Here is a 23,699-nt window from a genome sequence, read left to right as displayed (position 1 = left end):
GAATTGAGAAAACCAAAAATGCTTAATAATACATAAGAGAATTTAAATTCTGACCAGTGCTTTGGACCTTTACTCTGAGACCTACTCTCTCTCTCTCTCTCTCTCTCTCTCTCTCTCTCTCTCGATTCTGCTTATCACAAGAGGAAAAAAAAACACTGCAGGGTCTCAGATGACCTTTAGCTAGCAGGAGACACATGAACCAGCCCTTCCTGAAGCCTCCTTGTCTCTCCATCTACCTCTTGTATTACTCGAAAATGGACAAGCTTCATCCAGCACACGACTTAACGATATGACTCAGCATCCTATTAACTACACGCTGCTCCCTGAACCACACCGATTAGCATTTTAATCTATCTGATTTAAATTAACCCTGTGACTCAGTATCTCCCTTATTAATAGACTCGTACAAGCTCATCATTGGAGATTAACAGCCGGACCAACAATCAACCGAGGAAGCAGTTCTTTTATTCAGTGTCCCTTCTGCCTATTTTTTCTTTTGCTTTAATCTTATTTATAGGCGGCCCTATAATCAGAACCAAAGCCACAATGATGCACATTTGAATGTACTGTATCTATAGATTGTAAAAATTGTATACAGTGGTATAAAAGTCTGGATCTATATTTTTTCTTATATTTATTTATTCATTCATTCATTTATTCATTTATCTTTCATACTGTGTGCACGGTCACGAGGGCCTGGATTTTATTCTGACAGATTTAGGACTTAGGTGGGGTATACCCTGGACGGGGTCCCAATCCATCGCACTGCACACAGGAATCGAACCCTGACCCTGCAGGTCTGAGGCAGATTTTTTTATTAAAATTTAAATTCAATTTAAAGGAAGAAGTTTTTTGCATTTCAGACTCTGATGGCTTTGAAACAACATTTATGCAAGACATGTTTATTCACTTATTCACCTGCTGGCGAAAGAAATTGCATAATTTGCTTGTTTGTCTATGGATACAGATTTTTTTGCATATTGTGTATATGAAACAAAAGGAAACATAGATAAAATAATTAAAAACATAGATAATTGGATAAATATTTATTTATTTATTTATTTATTTATTTATATATTTTTCCCATTTATATAATGTGCTGTTTTCTTTTCTGGCATACAAATATTTTTCTGTAATTTAGAATTTTGTGGTGGAATACTGTCATCAGAATTTTTTTTATTTATAGTAAGATATATATATATATATATATATATATATATATATATAGAGAGAGAGAGAGAGAGAGAGAGAGAAGGAGAGAGAGGTGTGAAATAAAATGGGTCGGACACACAGAGTATATTTTCATTACACGTTTTTGTTTTCTGACAGTCATTTTATGTACAGTACAGCAAGTTACCCTGCAAGGCAACTCACACAAACAACAATACAATAAAAGTTTACTTCAAATCAAATGATGTGAACAAAAAGGGCGGGGTTTCCTCAAACCAGAAGGAAAGAAAGTTACTCTACCATAAAGAAAGTAGATATATTTACATCCAAAATCTTGCTTTTTGAACCTTTCTTACCTTTTAGGCTAATCAGTTTTTTTTAATACACTCACTCACTCATCTTCTATACCGCTTTATTCTGTATTCAGGGTCACAGGGGGCCTGGAGGCGGGGTAACCCACTAAGCACTGGGAGAACATGCAAACTCCATGCACACAGAGACGGGAATCGAACCCGGACCCTGGAGGTGAAAGGCGACAGAGTTATACAGATGCAGAAAAAATATAGAGTCATACATTCCCTTTAAACCTTATGCATACTATATAATAAGCTCTAAATACTGTATGCACCCTCTCTAGATGCTTGAAATAAAAGTTTCCCTCCCTGCGTTTACTCTGCATCCTACATGTGGTTACAGACATTTAAAGGGGGGGTCTGATTTTTTGCACCCTTAATTAATTTTCCTCTCGCTTCCCAAAGAGTGGAGTCTAAGGCTCCGAAGTATTTTTTGCTCCTGGTTCATCAGTCGCCACCCCTTTTCTGTGGCCTGTGAGGTACGACTGACTCCAAAACCCAAATGTGGCGGTGCATGTTTAACTGTTTATTTGGTCGTGCTGAATATAGAGAAATGAGGTGTTACAGTGTGCCTTTTTTTAGGCCTTTAACTTTGCCATTGACAGCTTTAAATAAACATGGAGCTGGCATTCATATTCGAGATCAGTTTTGCTAAATCTTGTGGACTTCATCATCACAGAGTCTAGACAAGAATGTCTGCATTCATGTTGGATCGCTCTCACTCTCTCACTCACTCATCGCCTATACCGCTTTATCCTGTATACTGGGTCATGAAGGGCCTCGAGCCTAACCCGATGACTTTGGGCATGAGGTGTGCCAATCCATCGCACACACACACACACTCATTCACACACTACGGCCAATTTGGGAACAACAATTACTCTAATCTGCATGTCTTCGGACTGTGAGAGGAAACCGGATTACCCAAAGGGAACCCACCAAACATACAAACAGATCCACACACACAGACCCAGGAATCAAACCTCGACACTTGAGATATAGGACCACAGAAAGTAAAAAAAAAAAAAATCATTTTATAAAAGCAAGTAAGAAACAATATGGATAGGAAAAAAAAATGGTCAATATGGATTGTCTTGCAAAAAATTTATTAATTAAACCCTTAAAACCCAAGTGGCACAGGATTGGGCAGCCCATGATAAATAACAGGCTTTGGTGATTTTTTTATTGAAAAGTTGTTCTCTCTTGGAAATGGAAAAAATGCACAATATTTCCAGCAAACATTGATGCATAAAAAACATTATTATGGCACTGTGCAAAAGTTTGGGCACGCTAAGAGTTCCAGAGTCTCAGATTCTTTTGACAAGGTTTCAGACCTTAACCAGCTCATTAGATCTGATGCATGGCAACAGCTGTCATTAGTAAAGGCCAATTTCAAAGCTTTACAAATACTTTGACTCTTCAAAACTTGTGCACCCACTTATGGACACTCAACAACCATGGGTTCCTCTAAGCAGCTTTGTAAGACTCTGAAAATGAAAGTTATTGATGCCCACAATGCAGGAGAAGGCTACAAGAAGATAGCAAAGCGTTGTCAGCTTGCAGTTCCCACAGTGAGAAATGTAATTAAGAGATAGCAATTCAGGGAAACTGTGGAGGTCAAGATGAGATCTGAAAGACCAAGAAGACTCTCAGTGAGAACTGCTCGTATGCTGGTCAGAAAGACAAATCAAAAAACCCATCTGACTGCAAAAAACCTGCAGGAAGCTTCAGCAGACTCAGGAGTGGTGGTGCACAATCTTACCTGCATCCCCATCATAAAATCCAACATCAGAAGTATGAAACAGAACATCTACAGAAGCATGATGCGTTTTGGAAACAAGTGCTGTGGACTGATGAAGTCTTCGGCCACAATCAGCAAAGACATGTTTGGAGGAAAAGGGAGCAGCATTTTATATAAAAAGGCCACCTTGCCATCTATTAAGCATGGGGATGGATCTATCATGCTTTGGGGTTGTGTTGCAGCCAGTGGCGCAGGAAACAATACACGGGTGGAGGGAAGAATGGATTCCACTAAATACCAGCAAATTCTGGAATCAAACATCACAGCATCTTTAAAAAAGCTAAAGCTGAAAAGAGGATGGCTTCTACAACATGACAATGATCCTAAACATACCTGGAAATCCACTATGGAACACCACAAGAGACGCAAGAAGATTTTGGAATTGACATCACAGTCTCCTGATTTAAACATCATTGAAAATTTGTGGGTAGATCTTTAAAGAGCTGTGCATACAAGACGACCAAAGAATATTACAGAACTAGAACCTTTTGCAAGGAAGAAATGGGAGAAAATCCCAAGTACAAGAATTGAAAGAGTTTTAGCTGGCTATAAAAGTGTTTGCAAGCTGTGATATCTAATAATGTTTATATTTTTTTTAACTATGCATCAATGTTTGCTGAAAATGTTGTTCATTTTTTCCATTTCCAAGACAGACTGTGTTCTTTTCAATTAAGAAATCACCAAAATCTGTTATTTATCAAGGGGTGCCTAAACTTTTGCATAACACTGTATATGTAAATATACATTAACATTTAGGCATTTGGCAGACGCTCTTATCCAGTGAGACTTACTTTTTTTTTTTATCTCATTACACATCTGAGCAGTTGAGGGTTAAGGGCCTTGCTCAAGGGCCCAAAAGTGGCAACTTGGTGGTTGTGGGGTTTGAACCTGGGATCTTCCGTAGTCCAATGCAACACCAGAACATCAATCTATGCAAATTTTAAAGCAGTCGTGGCTCAGTATGTTACGGCTTGCAATTGGAATGACGGCGGTTTGAGTCCCACCTTCGCTAGGTTGAGCTCTAGGCCCTTAACCCTGTCTGCTCCAGGGGTGCCCTAAAAATGGCTGATCCTGCGCTCTTACTCCAGCCTGCTACCAAAATAAGCTGGAATACGCAAAGAATAAGTATATTCACAGTACAAGTGATGTCTATGTAAAAAATAAAGACTGAACTTAATCAGTAAAAGGCTGCGTTCACATTACAATCCAATTCAATTGTTCAATTCAGATTTGCGTGTCATGAAGGCTCACACTTATTATTGACAATTGACATTTGTCTGACTGAATGTGGACATGTCTGTCCTCTGTACAAGGCATGAATGCACACATCGATATGATTTTTGCTCGAGCCACATGGGTTAAAATATATTGTGAGCTCCTGTGACCGCTCATTCAATTCAAACAATGGATGTGATTTCAGCAAAAATGTGCTGGAAGGTGATAAGCAGTTAGTCGGCTGTATGTCCAGAAGAAGGAAGAAATCCAGACACCTCGATTTCACACTGCAATGAAATCCTGCGCTGTTAATGAGCACCTCACGCACGCACAGAGGCAAAAAGTCACATAAATTCAGATTTTTTACTTTATTCGTCACATATACATTAGTGCACAGTGAAATTCTTTATTCTTCACACATTCCAGCTTTTTGTTAGGGATCAGAGCGCATGGTCGGCCATTATAAGGCACCCTTGGAGCAGGACCTTGGGCTTGAACCACCAACCTTCGGATCCCTAATACCACCGCCAATGACCACATCCCAGATGTGTCCGATCTAGGACCACATACAACCCTAAAAATCTGATCTGTCACATTAGAGTAAAAAAAAAAAAATCATATTTAAGTCACTTCAAGCTGGTAACGTGAGCGTAGCCAAAAAAAGAGATTCAATCGCCCTCCCCTCAATAAAGGCATTACATTTCATGCTGTAGAATATAAGAAAAGGAAGAGGACCGACTTGAGTCATGTACGAGAGTGTTACCTTCTTAACAACATAATCCAATTTGTGCCGGTTAATAAGTGCTATTCATCGGGGGAGATGGGGGGCTTACTGTATTTATCTAGCTGGACAGCTTGAACCAAGTGGCCTGCGTCTGTGTGTTGTTTTAACAAGGTTTGCTGCCGCAGCTCGAGCAGAGGCTCGAGTTATGTGAGAGCCACTGTCTCCTCTCCAGACGAGGCCGCTGAGCCCCCAAACCCAGGCCTTGTGCTTTTCTTGGCAGCCGGGGGCGTAGTCAGCTGGTCTGCATGTTTTGGAAAGTAGAGTCCATGGCGTTTAGGCTTTTTGCACCTAAGGCAAGAGAGGCTGTATGGGTAGCTTACTGTAACACACAAACACCTTTAGCTGAAGCAGTAGCTGGCAGTACGCAAGGAAAGAGGCCTTCCCTTTAATAAACTGTAAAAGGGTCGTCCAGTGTGTTACATCCAAGCCAAATAGTCAAAATAATTTGTGTGTTTATATATATATATATATATATAAATATATATATATACTGATTTTTTTTTTCAACCTGGTTTCATGCCTCAGGTCTGTGTACCTGGAGTTCGCATGTTCTCCCCGGTGGGTTTCCTCCGGGTACTCTATTTTCCTCCCACATTCTAAATGCAGGTAAGGTTAATTTGCATTCCTAAATTGTCATAGTGTGTGTGTGCACCCTGTTGTGCAATAAGTCTCCTGGGATAGGTGCCAGGCCAACAGCAACATGTACATAATAAGCAGAATGAATGAATGATTACAAGGATGTACAGAACATAAAGCAAAAGTGGGCACTAAACTAAACTGGCGTAGGTCATTCAATTTGCACTTTTTCTCTATACAAAGGTACGACTCACCATAGCCTCCATCACAAGCGAATCCTCTTAGAAAAGCCCCTTTGTCCCCTTATTTAAACTTTTTCATCCATCTGTGCACATCGCTGCCTGGCATATTTTCCAGCAAATTCACAAAACAGAAGCTAATTGGCCTTTAGCATGTGATATCACATCTGTATCACATTCTCCCACCCAAATGTTACTCATCGGATACCGGTGCAAAAACCCACGTACAAAAGTAGTCCCAGAAGCACTTTCGGAAAGAAAACACATTTGCTAACATTATGTCATCTTAAACAGCCTTTTGTCTCCTTCTGAACCGTCAGTGTTGTGTTTGCGGCTACGACTCTTAACACGAAGCTGGATCCTCTAGTCATAACCAGATGCTCTCTTTGAAATTATTATTTAATCAGATTAACAATAATGCATTCATTTCTTAAGAGGGAACAAATATAGGTAGTTACCTAATACACCGTTACCATTCAAATTAAACATAATCTTATACACTTCTTGCCCGTGCATGAGACCAGGCGCTTGGTGAGTTACTTGAATTGTCATTGCAGCTGGAAAGTGCTGAAGGTTTTAGTTCCTGATTGCATAGCCCACGATGGTCAAAGAAAAATATTCCTTTTTTTTTATTTTTCAAAGCACCCAATTTAATGATAACTATCAGAAAATGTTTGCGTTAAAGTGCCCTTTCGGGAAATTGCTTTCCACGGCTATATATAGGAATATATTTATCTATAATACAAATTTGCAGAATAAGTACATTTTCCACTTTATATTCCATCTGATGTAAACAGCATCCGTTTCACTTGCATTAAATATTCCGTATTAATGATACATTATCAGTTCTTAAAAAATTTTTTTTTATTAGGTTCACATTTACAATGATTTATAATTCACCTAACCGGAATAGGAATGGGTGGATAATAAAGTCGCTTCCAGTAACACATAATATAATATGTTCAGCAGAAAAGCGTGTTTTGCTTTCGTCTAGCCACACAGGACAAAGCGAGCATGGTTCGGATTCCTTTACCATCCCATTCCCGGGTTTATGGTTGTAGAAACAGCTCCGTTATGAGCATATGGCTAACAGCTGTCCTCCACCTTCAAATGCTGGCTGCAGACACCTGCCCGACAGTCACGCACAATCCTCACACACATGCACACATACACACATCTAAACACACCGGGCTGTTGTGACAACAGTAACTAAAGCAAGACTGGACGTCCAAGGAGGTCTTTCCTTTAGCCAGTTCATATCTTCCTACACTGTCAAACCACTGCAGAAACAGACTTGGATTGAATCGGAAACAGTGTTGAGTGATGTCACTATTGATAATGGTTAATATAAAATGTGGTTGAAAAATAAATAAAGCTTAGCTTGAGGTCACTTTACTTACAGAGCCTTGTGATTGCTTGTTAACGCTACAATTATTAATGGAACGATTATTGATTATAGTCAATGGTGATGATCATTTTCTGTGCATTTCAAGCGATCGATTATGAAACATGGAAATCGATTTGAATAGTTAAAAATTCCTAAAACGCATAAAGTAGCAACTGCTGTTTAGCGGAAATGCGCATGAATTCCAAGAAATATATATAATGCAGATTAAGTGTGCACGCTCATAACATGGGTGGAAATGGCTAACTGGAACTAGCTGTATCGCTACCAAAAAAAAAGAGTTAAATTTGTACTAAATGAACCGTAACTTTGAAAGATACCAATTCGATTTATCTCAGTTGGACTGCAGAAGCTTTAAATGAGTCCCAGCTAAACTTTGCATGGAACAAGGGTTCTTAAATTTCACCCATATTACTTACATCGTATTCACATTCTGGGTGAACTGTTGTTGTGCAGAACTTGTATTCGATTTTGATTTATTCAGCATTTATTAGCCACATACACATTAGTGCAGAAATTTAATCAAATTACTGATTGGTTTTCTCAAACCAATAATCCATTTAAATAATAGAAATAATTTGAATAATTAATTACGTTTTACATCGCAAGAAATGTTGAAGACTGTACATAAATAGTCAGCTTCACTTTCAAAGCAAAACAACTTTGTTTCCCTGAGTCACTCGTGATGCATTGCATCTTTAGTCCATTTGCAAATTCCTTTTCTATGATTTCTGTGATGTTTATCTTGATTTGAATATTAGAGAATGAAAAGTTCTCTCCTGTGCCTTGTACAAAACCTTTCTCCGTGATTTGATCGTTTAAAAAAGATCAAATTTTCCCATATGACATGTCAGATGCCAACGCAGTTCAATTTAATTTAATGTCAGTTAAATTTAATTTGCATATAGCTCTTTTTACAATAGACATTGTTGCGGCACTGCTTTACTCAAGTCACAATTCTGAATATAATTTCAAAAGTTTGAAACCGTAGAAGGTTTACACGGCCTTCCTCTAGGAGGCATAAAGCGATAATGCCTGCTGCTGTTGTTTAACCGTCCAACTAGGAACCTCTAGAGACCGTGAAGGCTAATGGTGACCATTGTATGTATTCCCATCTGTGGGCAAATCTTCCACATACACAGGCCCACAAACATCTACCAATGGATAAGAGTTGCTGTGATTGACAGCATTAACCTTTCGCAAATGAGTCACTTGCAAATGCACATATTCCATCAATCAATACAGAGAGCCCACTGCATCTTTTCCCAACTGCTGCTCATACAATGTCGGCGAAGGCGTTACACACTTGAAGAGAGTGCTATCTTTCCCTTGCGTTGCGTGACCTCAGAGATGCCCATGATTGGCAGGCATCTCTAGGACCGATGTGAGAACGCAGGTGTGCACCAGTATATTGTAGGTCTCATACCCTCACAGACGCAATGCTTTCACCACTGAGCATCCTCCAGTATGTTCATAATGCTGTCCGCTGCTTCTGTAAGTTCCTGTGTTTTTTGTATTTGCTTCTTCTGCATATTAAACTATTTTATTACCCAGTCACCGACTCATAATTCTTCTATAAGGAAGTGTGCTGCATTAAAGTATGCATGATTTTTATGACCTGTCTTAAAAGTCTGTCGAAAGCGACCTCTGACTTGCCAGAATAACAGGCTAATACTTGCACTTTGTAAGATAAAACCTCTGACAAGTAATTAGAAAGGCCCAGGCATGCACATCAACAGAAAGCTCTAAACAGTTATTGAACAAGCTTTAAAAAGCCTCTGATGTACACTAAGAGTGTCATTTCTTCTAAAGGTTTTGGCATAAAGCTAGGGTAAACTGAATAGTGAGGTAACACATTTCTGGTGATAATTAAAATGTTATAAATCAGAGTGGTGGTTGAGTGGTTAGAATTGTCGCCTTGCACCTCGAGGGTCCAGGTTTGATTCCCGCCTCAGATCTGTGTGCGTGGAGATTGTATGTTCTCCCCCCTGCTTGATGGGTTTCCTCCAGGTGATCTGGTTTCCCACAATCCAAAACATTGCATGTAAGGATAATTGACATTCCCAAATTGCCCTGAGTGATGGATTGGCACTCTGTCCAGGGATACTGGCTTATTTACACACAAAACTTATTGTTTCAGGGTTCTCTAAGCTGCATTATTAGAGGCACAAAGATTTTATTTTCCAAGTCCTCTATTCTTTTTGAATATTTGATTTCGGGGCAGCTTTCCTATGCCGTAAGGGTTCTGTCATCTCGAGTTTGTTCCGCTCGCTAACAGATCTTTGTTGTCCTGATTAGGTTTTTCCACTCGTTCTCAAGAGACGGCACAATATCTTAAGCCTTTTTTTTCTTTCTTTTCTCATGTTTTGTTCCAAAAAGTGTGAACATAAAAGTTAGAAATTAGATAATTCAGATACTGTTTGAGAATAAGACATCACTTGGCAGACCACCAAGTGGGGGGTAAGGGCCTTGCTTAGGGGCCCAACAGTAGTTGTGGGGTTTAAACCTGGGACTTGCTGATCACTAGTCCAATGCCTTAACTATTAATTAATGATTACTTGACTAATGAATACCGTATTTGCAAGCAATTAATCATGCTCGCTACACCATTGGTGGTTATCCATTGGTGGTTTAGGATTAATAAAGTACTATATCTATCTATATTCACTCACCGTCTATACCGCTCTATCCTGTATATAGGGTCGGGGGGGGGGGGGGGGGCCTAGGGTGTATTACGAGGCGTGATACACCCTGGGTGCCAATCCATCGCAGGGCGCACACATACAACAGGCAATTTGGGAACACCAATTACCTAATTTTCAGGTCTGTGGACTGTGAGAGGAAACCGGAGTACCCAGAGGAAACCCACCAAGCACGGGGAGAACATGCAAACTTCATGCACACACACAAACCCAGACCCTGGGGGTGCAAGGCGACAGTGCTAACCATTACACCACCGTGCCGCCATCTGTCTATATACATATAAATTAATTATTCAATCATTCAGTCTTCTTTTATAATGAAACACTTCCTACAGTATATACTGTACAGGTTTCGTCATTTAACAATTACTGTTAAATGCATTAAATATGTATGACATCCTGTTCCTATTCCTTTTAAGGAAGGCATGATGTAAATAACCTTTTCTGTTTTGTTTTTTTTATTCTTTCCAAGAAACTATCAGATGCAGTTAAAGTGGTTGTTATGGGAGCAAAAGAATAGCCTTCCAGTTCCTAGTAATTTAGAGTTTTAGATCCATTTATTCACAGTTTTGCAGCATTTTATTTATAAATTTTTTATCTTAAATGCAGTATGATTTTTTTCCACCTGTTCCGCTGTGTAAAACGTTCAATTCCGCTTAACATAGCAAAGCGAATATTGGAGATTCGTGCTCGATATTGCTTTACCGGATTTGTGTTACAGGGTAATTTCATACGTAGAATAATCAGTCTGGTAAGTTTTGATCCCGTTTATCTCATTATGGACACCTCAGCGATCGCAAACAAGGTCTTAGTCATTTCCAGCAATGAAAGAATGCTTGCTTTTATCTCTAAACGGTTCTTGTCTGACCCTGAGTGCATCTGTCTGGATGGCGGAGATAAAAGCTTAGCGTTTGTGTGTGCGCGTGTGGGTTTTTTCTTCTTCTTTTTTTAAATGTAGCATTCATTCAATATTTGTCAAATCCATGTCCTTGAAACCTAGAAGCATTTACAACTCTATTTTTGTCTTTGTCCAGATGGTTCTATATTAAATATAATTCACCACATGTACCACGTGTAATGTAAAACCAGCTTGACAGATGTGAAATGTCCTAATGAATGGTCACGACAAAATCAGTTCTCCATTCTGGCTTTAATACTTTAAGATGCTAAAAAAAAAAAAAAAAAAAAAAAGAAATAGCCATTTAAAAAAAAAAAAAAAGGCAAATAACCTCTTTTTAGAATCATTTGGAAAAGGTCCATAATCCCCGATGTTGTTTCTCTAAAACCTGGATTTCATCTGTATTACATCTCTTATATAATGGCACCCTACTGTTTGTCAATGGAGTGAAGTCAATCTTAATTAATGTGTCCCAAAAACAAACCACTTCAACACTGTTTGTGGTCTCATCTCATTGGAAAAAGATTTTGTTCATTACTCTTAAAAAAACAAACAAAAAAAAAAACGACAAGACACGAATCCTTTAATCCGGAGATAACGTGGCACCTTTGAACATATATAAACTCAAGGAGAACATTGTAGTCAGAGCATCTTGCCGGAGAATCTCGACAGAACTACCGCAACCAAAGCCAGGAGCGTTCGCAGAATGAAGCTGGCCGTCGTCTCCGTACTCTTCGCCGTTGCCTTCTTGTCTGACGGCAACATAAAATCCGAGGCATTTCCACTGGATAACTATGAAGATCTAAACCTCATTCAAGACTCCACTGGGGAAGGACTGACTGACAACATAGTGGCTCCCGGACCAGGACCAGGCGTTTCTAAGATCATCATGGTGGCAGACGCAGACCTGCTGAACACCCTGAAGGCTCTGGGAAGGAACATGCCTGAGAGGATCCTGAGTCCTGAGCACCGAGACGGAAGTCCAGACCAGTCCAGCATCTCCATCATCCGGAGGGACACCAAGAGGTGCATGGTGGGAAGGGTCTACCGGCCATGCTGGGATGCCTAGGTCCTGTGGACGAGTCCAGTGACGACGGCGCGGGAATCCAGATGGCACCTTCTCACCCTGTGAAGAGCATGATATTTATTTGTATCATAAGATCCGTGAATAAATTATAGAAATATTATTTGGTCTTCTGTCTTTTATGTTTACTTAATGTCAAGTCTAACTAATTTTATTTCTGAAATCATTTTTTTTTAATGAAAGCATTCAGCTCTTTGCAGTTTAATTCTTTTTAATTTATTTTAAAAAATTTATTAAATTTTTTAATTTAATTTTTTAATTTAATTTTAATTTAAATTTTATTAAATTTATTAAATTTAATTTAATTTATTCCTATCCATTTTATTTTTACTTAGTATACAACAATTTACAACAATTTACACATTTTTCCTTACTTTTTTTCTGTATACAGTCTATTTAATGTTGTAGAATGTCCTTAAAGAAGTTAAGTCTCATCACTTAAAAATGTAAATGTTAATTGTTAGTATTATTAATCATAAACTAAGTAGAAACAACATACAATTGGCGTTCAAGTCAAACCAGGACTTGAAAAAGTCTGACAAATTAAAATTTCAGACAACTGATTTTCATTTTAATAAAGGTGGAATCAATTTAAAGAAGGCTGTACGTCTATAATTGACAATTCCTTATCGAAGTGGCTCGGAGCTTGCTGCGGTCATTCCCATAAACATATAAAAAGTGGAACGGCTCATCCTTGACCTTGCCCCAAAGCCATGGCCACGTGCTTAGATCATTAAAGGAGTTCCTGGGAGGCCAGAGTTTCAGACATTAAGCAGGTAGTCTAATTACGGCTCCGATGTATTGAGAAAACTTTCTACCTTGAAGGTGTCCAAACGCTAGTTAAGTGCATCAGTGTAGTTGGGGATTATATAGAGAAATAAAGGGAGTTTTTACTCTTATAACTGTGTTCTGTTATTCTGCACAATTAAAAGTCCTGGTTTGACTTGAACGCCACTTGTAGCAGAAAATGCTTCTCTATATAATCATGTGATTTGAAATAATTAATTCTCAATTAATCAAATTTATGATATGATGGTACCCATTATACTGTAAATATGGAGGACTTCACTGGTGTTCTGACAGACTATCTGACATACACATACATGATTTGCGACACAGCCCCAGTATTTGTGCCAAATTAATAAGCTTTGTTTTCTAAGCCAATAACAAGAAGATGGCTGGCTCAAGCTCAAGAACACCAGTGAGAATATAAATTTCCTGTACTTTTATGTTCAACACATTTTTGTGCTTAAAAAGGCCCCCAGAGGTCTTACCTGTAATTGCCCACAGATATGCGGATTAAGCAGTGTTTTCCATCTAGGAACCTCTGCAGTCCAACTAGGGACAGTGGAGGCCAACAGTGACCACTGTGTTTATTCCAATTTGGACCTTTAGTTAACATTTTGGACAGTTTGGCAACGTTAATTACGCTAATGTGCATGTCCTTGGACTATAGGAGGAAACTGTAGTACCTGGAGGGAACCCACCAAGCACAGGAAGAACATGCACAGAGACCCAACATGGGAATCAAACCCAGAACCTAAAGGTCCAAGGCCACCGTGCCCCTGTGCCACCAAGCAGCTGTGTGCTTTGGCCTGCCAAACACCATTTCAATGCTTTGCCGATATTCCTTTTGCTTGAATTTTCAATCCATTTCACAGTCTAGATCTATGAGACGCAATTGTTTCTTAATGAACACTGCCGTTGTCCAAGTCAGCGTGATACGAGCGCTTTTCTGAGGTCACTCATCATGGCGCTGAGCACTTCTGTTTGTTATTGATCGGTAGGACGCTCTTAATCAGAACAGCTGACAAAGCTGCCACAGAGGGGAAAATCCATGGTGGCTGTAACACAACCAGAGGAAAACAACAAGGACACGGCTTGTGCCATCCCCCTATCAGTAGAACCGGAATGAGATCTTTTTCTTAGCATCTATCTTAATTTGCAATGTAGGCGCCTTCCAGCTGCCTGACAAACCACATTAGAATGGAAATTTACAACATCACAATATATTTGTAAATAAATGTTTAATGCAGATCCGCCGAAACAGTGTCGAATCATTTCAGGAATATTTTGGTAGAAGTCGAGGATTTGTGGCTGTAATTGTAATTTTACACAACGGTAATATTAAGACTGCAGAGTCGAGTGTTTCGGATAACAATTAAGATATACAGTCATGAGTGCAGAAGTACAGAATCCAAGTTGCTTGAAGTTCAGTGTGAAGTTTCCAGAGTCGGTGATGATTTGTGGTGCCGTGTCATCTGCTGGTGTTGGTCCACTGTGTTTTATCAAGTCCAAAGTCAACACAATCATCTACCAGGAGATTCTTGGAGCACTCCATGTTTTCATCTGCTGACGAGATTTACGGAGATGCCGAATTCCTTTTTCAGCAGGACACCGCACTTACCCACGGTGCCAAAACTACCACTAACTGGTTTGCTGACCGTGATGTTACTGTGCATGGTTGGCCAGCCAACTCGCCTGACCTGAATCTCAGGGTAATGTCAAAATGAAGATGAGTAACTTTATTCTAGTTGCTGAGGAAATTGCTGTCACACTACGGTAATATAAGGTACTGCAGAGTCTTACCCAGACCCAATGATACAGATATGCGGAAGGCTGCTATCAAAGCAACATGGCTTTTAATAACGTGCCACTCAAAAGTGCATAAATTAACATACCTGTCAGAAGGTAGACAGTTCTTTATTATAATATTATTATATTCTGTAACACTTTTCGATACTGTAAGCATATAATTAAAGTGATCATGAACATTGAAACATAAAAGGCTTACAATATTATATATATATTATGCCACATAGTCCTCCGAATGGCCTCGTTTTAGCAATCTTTTTAACTTGTCCTCGCTATTTACTCTCGGGAAAAATCCCAGACGCAGACTTTACTCTATTAGCACAAGGAAAGTTTTTTAGATGTCACCTTGGTCCAGACAGGAAACTGTAGATGTACTTGCACAGAAACTTAACTCACCCAGGAATGCTTTTGATCTGCAGCAATTTTGTTAATGTTAATTAATCAAAGGGATAATATCATTCTTTAGAACTGCACTCCTGAGCAGTTTACTTTATAGCTAGTCAATTTATAGTATATGGTGGTAAACATTGTGAGAAATTTGCTACAGTCTTGGTCATGGGTTGTAAATGTAAATCCTGTATTCAGGGTCACGGGGACCTGAAGCCTATCCCAGGAAACTTATGACACGAGGCAGGGTACACCCTGGACAGGATGCCAATCCATCACAGGGCACACACACATACACACTCACACTATGGGCAATTTGGGAACGTCAATTAACCTAACCTACATGTCTTTGGAATGTGGTAGGAAACCGGAGTACCCGGAGAAAAACCACCATGCAAACATGCAAACTCCATGCACGTAGAGACTGGAATTGAACCCGGACCCTGGAGGTGCAAGACGACAGTGCTAACCACTTCACCACCGTGCCGCCAGGTAAAAACACTCACTCACTCATTCTATGTGTCGCTCGTCCTGTACAGGATTTTAAGAATCCTATCCCGGAGGACTCAGGCACCACCATAGATGGGGTGCCAATCCATCCCAGGGCAAAAGCATGCCCATACTTACACACTACAGGCAATTTCTAAATGCCCATAAGCCTAATCTGCATGTCTTGAAACTGTGGAAGCAGTTAAACCAGAGTATTCAGGGGAACCCCACTCCAGCAACGGGGAGAACATGCAAACTTCACGCACATAGACTGGAAGGGAGAAATCGAACCCTCGACCTGGAAATGCAAGGCCACAGTGCTGACCGCTCCGCCACTGCACCACCCAGGAAGAAATAACTGCTGTATATTATACTCTCCATTCTTAAAATATAATAAATACTAAAGCAAATATAAGAACAATTTTTAACAGCAGCTTTATAACCTAAAAGTACTTGGATACTCAGAATATCTGCAATTGCAGCATTAATGCATAAGCACACATGATAACCCAGGCACAGTTTTACCCAATTGTATTTTACACACATGAGAGATTGCCCTTGTGTTCAATGCACAACCGAATGGGGCCATTCAAGTGCATTTGAGCCAAAAATCAATGTGATCATCATTTCCTTGTATTGAATTAGTGTGTAACCCTATCTGATCATTAAAATAAATATCACTGCTGGTGTCATTCAGAATCCATTAACAAGCATCATGAACAAACATACAGTATACTTGGCCTATAGCGTCATGCTGTAGCTACATATGTCACGCTCCACAAGCTACCTACTGTCTATGTGAAATAGTTTTTTAGATAAGTTCTCCATAACAAACATCCCTCTCCTGCTAAATCCACTGCTTATATGAAGTACATTTCCTGGAAGGTTTCCAGCATTTCCAAGTGGCTCCATAATGTGAGTAGGAGCCAATAATTTAAACACACTGAACCGAATATGTTTCCAGTCGGCGAAAGAGTTTGGCTCTGCTTTCTCTGCTTTCTTGGAATTTTCTGAAAAGTGTTGTTATGCTCATTTTCCACATGGGTAAAAAGAAGTGCTCTGAGAACACCTCAGTGATTCATGAGAAATGAGTAAAAATATAGTATAGTGCAGGTTCGTATTATTGTTAGAAGGCAGAATAATCAGACCCGGTAAAAATTTACTTAAATTTACCCATGGTCTGGGTTCGATTCCCATCTCGGATCTGTGTGCATGGAGTTAGCATGTTCGCAAAGACATACAGACAAGCAAGGCTAACTGCCGTACCCAAATTGCCCGTACTGTGTGAATGAGCATGTGAGTGTGTGTATGATGGAGCTTCCCCTTTCCAGTGGCTCACCTCTGGCTTGCTCCTTGACAAGGTCATAAAAGTACAATTAACAGGTGTATGACATGCTTTTAGTCCAGACTTCCTGAACAGGAACACTTCATATAATGAATAACCTACTTGGGAACAGTTAGCAACACGATGCGCTCTAATTTGCTATCTAGGCCTCTGTATTGCCATTACTACCTTATTATCAACCTTGTGTGTTTCCGTGCAAAGTGCTTTTACAGGACACTACAAGCGCACTACAAATGTATTTTCGAACTAACACGGCTCTAAATTACTACAGAAACTGAGTGGGGTGCACTCAGTGTGAAGCAGCGCCCATCTCCATCCTGCCATCCCGTGGGACAGCGTCTGGCTCCGCAGGGCTGGGTGACATCATTAATGGAGGTCTGGCTGGGGGAGGGGGAGACGTCCTGAATAATTTAGGAGCCTTGCGTGCTGCAGATTGTGACCTGGGCAGCTGTTCAGACTGGGACCTTCTCCATAAGTGCATTAGGATAAGCTTGGTGGAAACTACCAGCAAATCAATACTTACTGTTTCTGTGCTCACAGGGCTTTGGGAGATGAAGCCGTATATAGAAAATGAAGTTAATAGGGGGTATTTGAATTGGATTTCGGCTTGTCTCCATATCTGGTTCCTTCTCCTAATTGATACCATATGAGTGCCAAAACCGATAAGGTTCACATATTGAGTATAAAGCAGATATAGCCCCCAATAAAATAAATAAGAAAAGGCAACAGTTTGACTCCAAAGATAAATATGGTGTAAATTTGTGTAATTTTCTCTCATCATTGGCATATGTGTCCCAGTCATTTGACTCCTAAAGGCCTTGAATGTCATTAATGGATAGTGTGTCATCATTCAATCATTTAAATGGCCATCCTGCTGTAGTAAATGAAGCACTCATCATTACAAACCTATAGCTTTAATTAAACGAACAAACTGATCAGCCATAGCATTATGACCTCCCGCCCAATATTGAGTAGGTCCCCGCCACCAAAACAGTAATGACCCATATGTTCTACAGTATGTGTACCTTTCTATCGAAACCAGCATTAAGTTATTCCTCAATTTGAGCTACAGTAGCTCTTCTATTGGATCGGATTACACAGGCCAGCCTTCGCTCACTCATGCATCAGTAAGCCTTGGCCACCCAGTTGCCAGTTCCCCATTTTTTTCTTCCTTGGATCGCTTTTGGTATGTCCTGAGAATGCAGACCAGGAAAATCCTACAAGAGCAGCAATTTTGGAGTTGCTCTGCCCCAGTTGTTTAGCCATCACATTTTGGCCCTTTGACCCAAATCCTTATGCTTGTCCAATTTTTCTGCTTCCAACGCTTGGAGATTGCTGCCTAATCTATCCCACCTACTGCCATTGTAACAAGATATTTAAAATGTAGCTACTGTGAGAAGGTCCAAATTGTGATGGCTAGACAACTGGGTCCGAGCACTACAAAAAAAACGCAGCTCTTGTCATCTAAGCTGTTTGACATTTCATGTTTGGGACCTGAGCATAAAAGAAGAGATTTACAGCAAGGATGGTCATGTGACCCAGAGAGAAGATTTACTGTGTGTCTACATATAAGCACACACCAGGACACACGCACGATGTGATTTACGACAGGTGATTAAATTCATTTTTATCAGTAAAAAGATGCCAATTTCAAATATGCCTTAAATGAAAATTTGACCTGTTTAAATATAAATTTACCCCAAAAATGTGCATCCAAGGATGTTTCTATGCATTTTCATGAGAATGTTAATAATACATTTATTTATCAGAGATTGATATAACTGTAAAGGATTAAACAAAGATGCATTTTGAAGAGTAAAAAAATCAATTCAGACAACTTTCAAGCTCATTATTTACTTTCCAAAAAATACAAGTGTTTAAGGTAGACCATAGATTCATAACTTTATACATAACATATGCATACATCAATTTTAAAATCAGGTATTGGCCTAATATCATGCTTATTTACTCATATTCAAACGTCATGTAAGCCGATCAATTACACTCACTCACTCACTTATCATCTATACCAATTAATCCCATATATAGGGTAATGGGGGGCCTGGAGTCTATCCCAAGACACTTTGGACACGAGGCAGGGTACAACCTGGACAGGGTGCCAATCTATCGCAGGGCGTACACAATTGATTTGCATGTGGGACCACTTCAGCTCTGAGAGCACTGAGCACTGAGCAAATTAAAAACATTGTTTAACACCATAGTGTTAAAAAAATACGTAGCATAAGGAGTTAGATGCTAGACAAACATAACCAGATATGAAGTATCAGTAACTGTGACGTAGAATGTCCACTGTGCTTTTTATGCCATGAACAAATAGTAAGAACTATTTACCTCTAGATAAATTAAAAACCTGAACTTACGTCACACTCGGGATCCAGGTAGTCTCTGATTTTATTTCTCTCAGGCTTGAACTGATTAACCTTTTAAAGGTTCTGTTCACACCTGGTGAAACTCAATGCCACATCAGGGCACAATAGAGGCCTTTCTTTCCTTCATGTGCCATTGAGCAGCAGAGGTCTGTAAAGTTAAGTAAGCACATTGAGCATTTATTTGAAAATCTATAAATTTTGAAAACGAAGGCCTCTGTGTTTATTTATGCGTGGGGGCTCCAGGCAGCAGAAAGGTTCTCTTCGAGTGCCAGCTTTGCTCCTAAGCAGCATGTGGATGCTTGGTGTAGGGCAATTTGAACAAACTGAGGAACACATGTTCTGGAGAGATTCTTGACTAATAGGGCTTTAACTGTGGTTTGACTATGCTCACAAGTACACTTGTAAAATGCCATAGTGCAGAAATATGGGCAGAGTGCAAATGATACAATTACACATCGGGGAGGTTAATATGTAAAAAAGCTATCGGGAATGTTTCCTTTTTTTGTTGTAGTTAATACAATTCTGGCAAGCTATCCTCTAGGAATAGGAAAGACTTTCTATATTAATGTAAGAAAGGGACATTGGTTCTGTACATTTGTCAGAACTCTCTCTTTCTATGGTATTTTTACATTTTATTCATTGGAGAAGCAGAAAAAAGTCTTAGAAGAAAAAAAATCTGCTCTGTATGTTTGTATGTCTGTCAAAAATGTTGAGTAGAAGTAAAGTAATGAGCAGTTTTGTGCCAGATTAAGTCACATCATCTAGCGCTTTTATGACGAATATAGCATTTTTCCTCACGGTGGGCGTGGTTATAAGCATCACTCAACAGAGCCATAGACACAGACACAACATTAATGCACCTACAAGCCGCCATTATCATCACAAAAAACACAAACGAAATCGCGACACAGCATAGCTTACTCCCAAATAGAAAAGTACTGCTTAAAAAGTGAACCATCTAAGATGCATGGACAGATTCATGTATGTTTATTCTTCCTGCAGGAAGTTTAAAACCAGTTTGTCTCATATGTTCCGAAACCATGGCGCTACTGGTAACCGTACATTAGCTTCAACCTGAAATAATAATAAAAGGTGATTAAATTAAAGCTGATCTTTAACTTTTTTTTTACCATTTCTACAAACTATTTTCTTGTTAACATTTGATACTTCCCTTGTACTCACCATTTAAGATTTTTACTCATAAAACGGTAATAAATTAATGAGCACAAAATTAACTAGCATATGAGAGAACTAACAGCGCAGCGTCTAACTAATAGCAATGTAGGTTAACCAGCTACTTTAAACACATTGTGACCTGTTGTTCTTTTCCTGAGGTAAAAGTCGATGTAGAAATAATGGACCTAAAACAAACACAAAAGCAGTTTAGCTAAAATTAATCACGTTTGAGATAGCTGGCCAACAACTTAGAAGCTGTTATAGCTGGATAAAGCAACCAGCTAATTCGAATCTGAATTTATTTGTGGAAATAATAGATGTTAGGAAAAATGAACAAGAATAAGCACTATTGTGATTAAGCTACATATGGAGGAGGGATTAGCCCTACTGGAGGAAGCTAGTTAACATTGTAGTAGCTAGGTTGTCACAAGATAGGTTAGGCAGATAATAAAAAAATACATTGCTTAGTTGTGTAAAAAAGTGCAAATTGTTCATTGTCATTGTTATTTATTGGCAGAAATTGACCATTCACAAACCAGGCTAGAGGAATGAAACTCATTCGAGGTAGCTAGCTAACAAAGTTGAAGCTAACCAGTAGCAAGATAAGCTAATGTGTGCCTGTATACAGCTTGTACCTTGACTAGCTACCTAAATTTAACATGTTGATAGAGCATTTAATATATTTCTACTACAAATTAATCAAACAACTAAACTAGCATGCTAATTCTTAAAGTTTGGGGGAAAGTTAGGGTACACTGTAGTTTTTAGGAATTTGCCAAAGTAGGGAGAAACATTTACTACAGTATACTTTACACAATTCAACTAGAGGGGGGGGGGGGGACTGACAAGATAGTCTAAATCCATCCATCTAGAAACATTAGTAGTCCAATGTGGAGCCCAGTGGTGACTATTGCATTTTTTCACATTTTTACGACAATGGTAGGACCTCCAGCTCATACGCATTCACACACTACAGGCAAATTAATGTCTTTGGCCTGTGGAAGGAAACCCACCAAGTACGAACCCGGACCCTCATGGTGCAAAGCACCAGTGCTAACCACTAAGCCACTATGCTGCCAATAACCAGGTTTCTCACACCCCAAAATTCCCCTGAATATTGGCAGGCTTGGATTATTTTTGATCTAGTACACCACGATATCATGTTAACAACCTAGTAAGAAAAATTTATATAAACATGTGCTGTAGCTTGTTTAATCCCCTTACAGTAAATCAACAAGAATGAGTAATATTAATACTATTATAAACACTTTACAGTCATCCACATCATCACCACAATAACAGGCCCTGCATGAAAAACCTGAGCCTAAAATCACAGCTCGTGCTTCCTCTTCTGGAAAGCATCGGCAGTGTAAGATGATCTCACTGGCCAGCAGTGACCTCAGCCTGAAAGAATTAAAGGGACTCTCGACATCCACAGGAGCTGAGCTTCATTATCACCACTGTCTGGGGTGGAGATAGGGAGATATGTCCCGCCCATTACAAGAAGCACGCATTCATGAAAACAGTAGTGAACAATCCATCAGAGAAGCAGAAAATAACCGAGAACAAATAGATTTTACATGCTGAGATCAGCGAGACAAAACGTGCTCTGTGGATGTACTGTACCTTCACTACACTGTGATTGGATCAAATTTAGTACCTGAACGTGCATAAATTATTAAAATTATATGTTTTTTATTTAGAAATGATTTACATTTTATTTTTAGGTTATCACATAAAATACATTACCACATTTAATTTAAAAGGTAAAAAAAATACATTATTTTTAAAATATGTTGTTAACTTTTAAACATATTAAGACAAAAGGCATAAAATATGAAAATTATAACAACAATAATAATAGTGATAATAATAACATCATCATATAATTGTCAAAAAATATTATATTAAGCATTTGTAAAGGCTGATGTGAATTTTAACTTATTTAAATTGTTTTCAGTTGTGTACCAAAATACAAAAATAAATTGTTAAAATACTTTGTTACTTTTTTAACATATTTAGATAATTTACCGTAATATATGAAAAGTGTTATAAGAAGAAGAAGAATTACCTCTCCTTCTTGTTATTATTATTATTATTCTAGACTTATCACTAAATTGTTATAAAAAAATCATGTGTAAAGATTAATAAAACGAATTCATTATAATTTGCTGAAAATTAATTTATTATTGTACCCTATTTGGGTTGATGATAAAACTTATTCTAAGCACATTGGTACCATCGATATGTGCAACCAGTTGGTTTTAGAGCAAGCATATATAGCTATACAGTATAAAGCTATAGTATTTGAAATAATTCTATATTTGAAATAAATCATTTATCTCCATGTGTAACGTTCAAGGTGTAGAAAGTTCAGAGAGATGTATATGAATCACGTGCTGCCCTTGTGGCAGTGTGGTAGTGTCAGCCATCTTGGATAAGAGTAGAATGGTCAAAAAATAACAACTAGCTTATATTATAATGAGGGAAAAGCCTTATGAAGCAATACTAAGGGTTTTAGAGGTGATTTTTACAGATTATTTATTATTATATATAACGATACCTACAACATATTAATTGACATTTCTAAACTGTATTTATAATCACTGATCATTAATTAAAGTAGAAAATACGTTGCCACTTAAAGCATTTCAGTTCAGGTCAGACTTTATTTCAGTTATATGAACCCCTGAATATTTTGTTTGAAAAATTTGCAGGAACTTTACAGTTCAAACATTTTTCCGGTGGTACATCTGGCCATCTGCTTAAAATAGTGAATGCTAAAGCAGAGGCCCAGGTCCTTCATGAGTGGGACGTATAGGCTATGCTTTGTGACCGTTGGGTTGTAAACCAAGGTTAGAAAGGTCTGCTTTATTCTATGTGAATAAATATAGTTGCAAACGAGGTTAAGAGGTTACAGGCGAGCCCTGGTTTATAAATATAGCAACAAGGTTAAGAACAATGGTACAAGTATGATCCATCAAGTGAAATGCACTTGAGAACAAATAGAGGACATCAAATTAACCAGAAGTTTCAGTTAAACACAATGGGAACGTATTTGTTTGGGACAACATGTTAAACAACATCGTA

General features: G+C 38.8%; 1 protein-coding gene across 1 annotated transcript; it reads left to right on the top strand.

The window, feature by feature from the left end:
* Positions 1-11,813: 11,813 nt before the first annotated feature.
* Positions 11,814-12,247, top strand: pmchl (pro-melanin-concentrating hormone, like). Its single transcript, XM_053485866.1, has one exon. It carries the CDS (start codon positions 11,850-11,852, stop codon positions 12,210-12,212), a length of 363 nt encoding a protein of 120 aa, XP_053341841.1. The 5' UTR covers positions 11,814-11,849; the 3' UTR covers positions 12,213-12,247.
* The last annotated feature ends 11,452 nt before the right edge of the window (positions 12,248-23,699 follow it).

Source organism: Clarias gariepinus, chromosome 24, assembly GCF_024256425.1.
Source record: "Clarias gariepinus isolate MV-2021 ecotype Netherlands chromosome 24, CGAR_prim_01v2, whole genome shotgun sequence".
NCBI classification, from domain to species: Eukaryota; Metazoa; Chordata; class Actinopteri; order Siluriformes; family Clariidae; genus Clarias; species Clarias gariepinus.
Note: the sequence above shows the minus strand (reverse complement) of the source record. Positions and strands in the feature narration are given on the sequence as shown.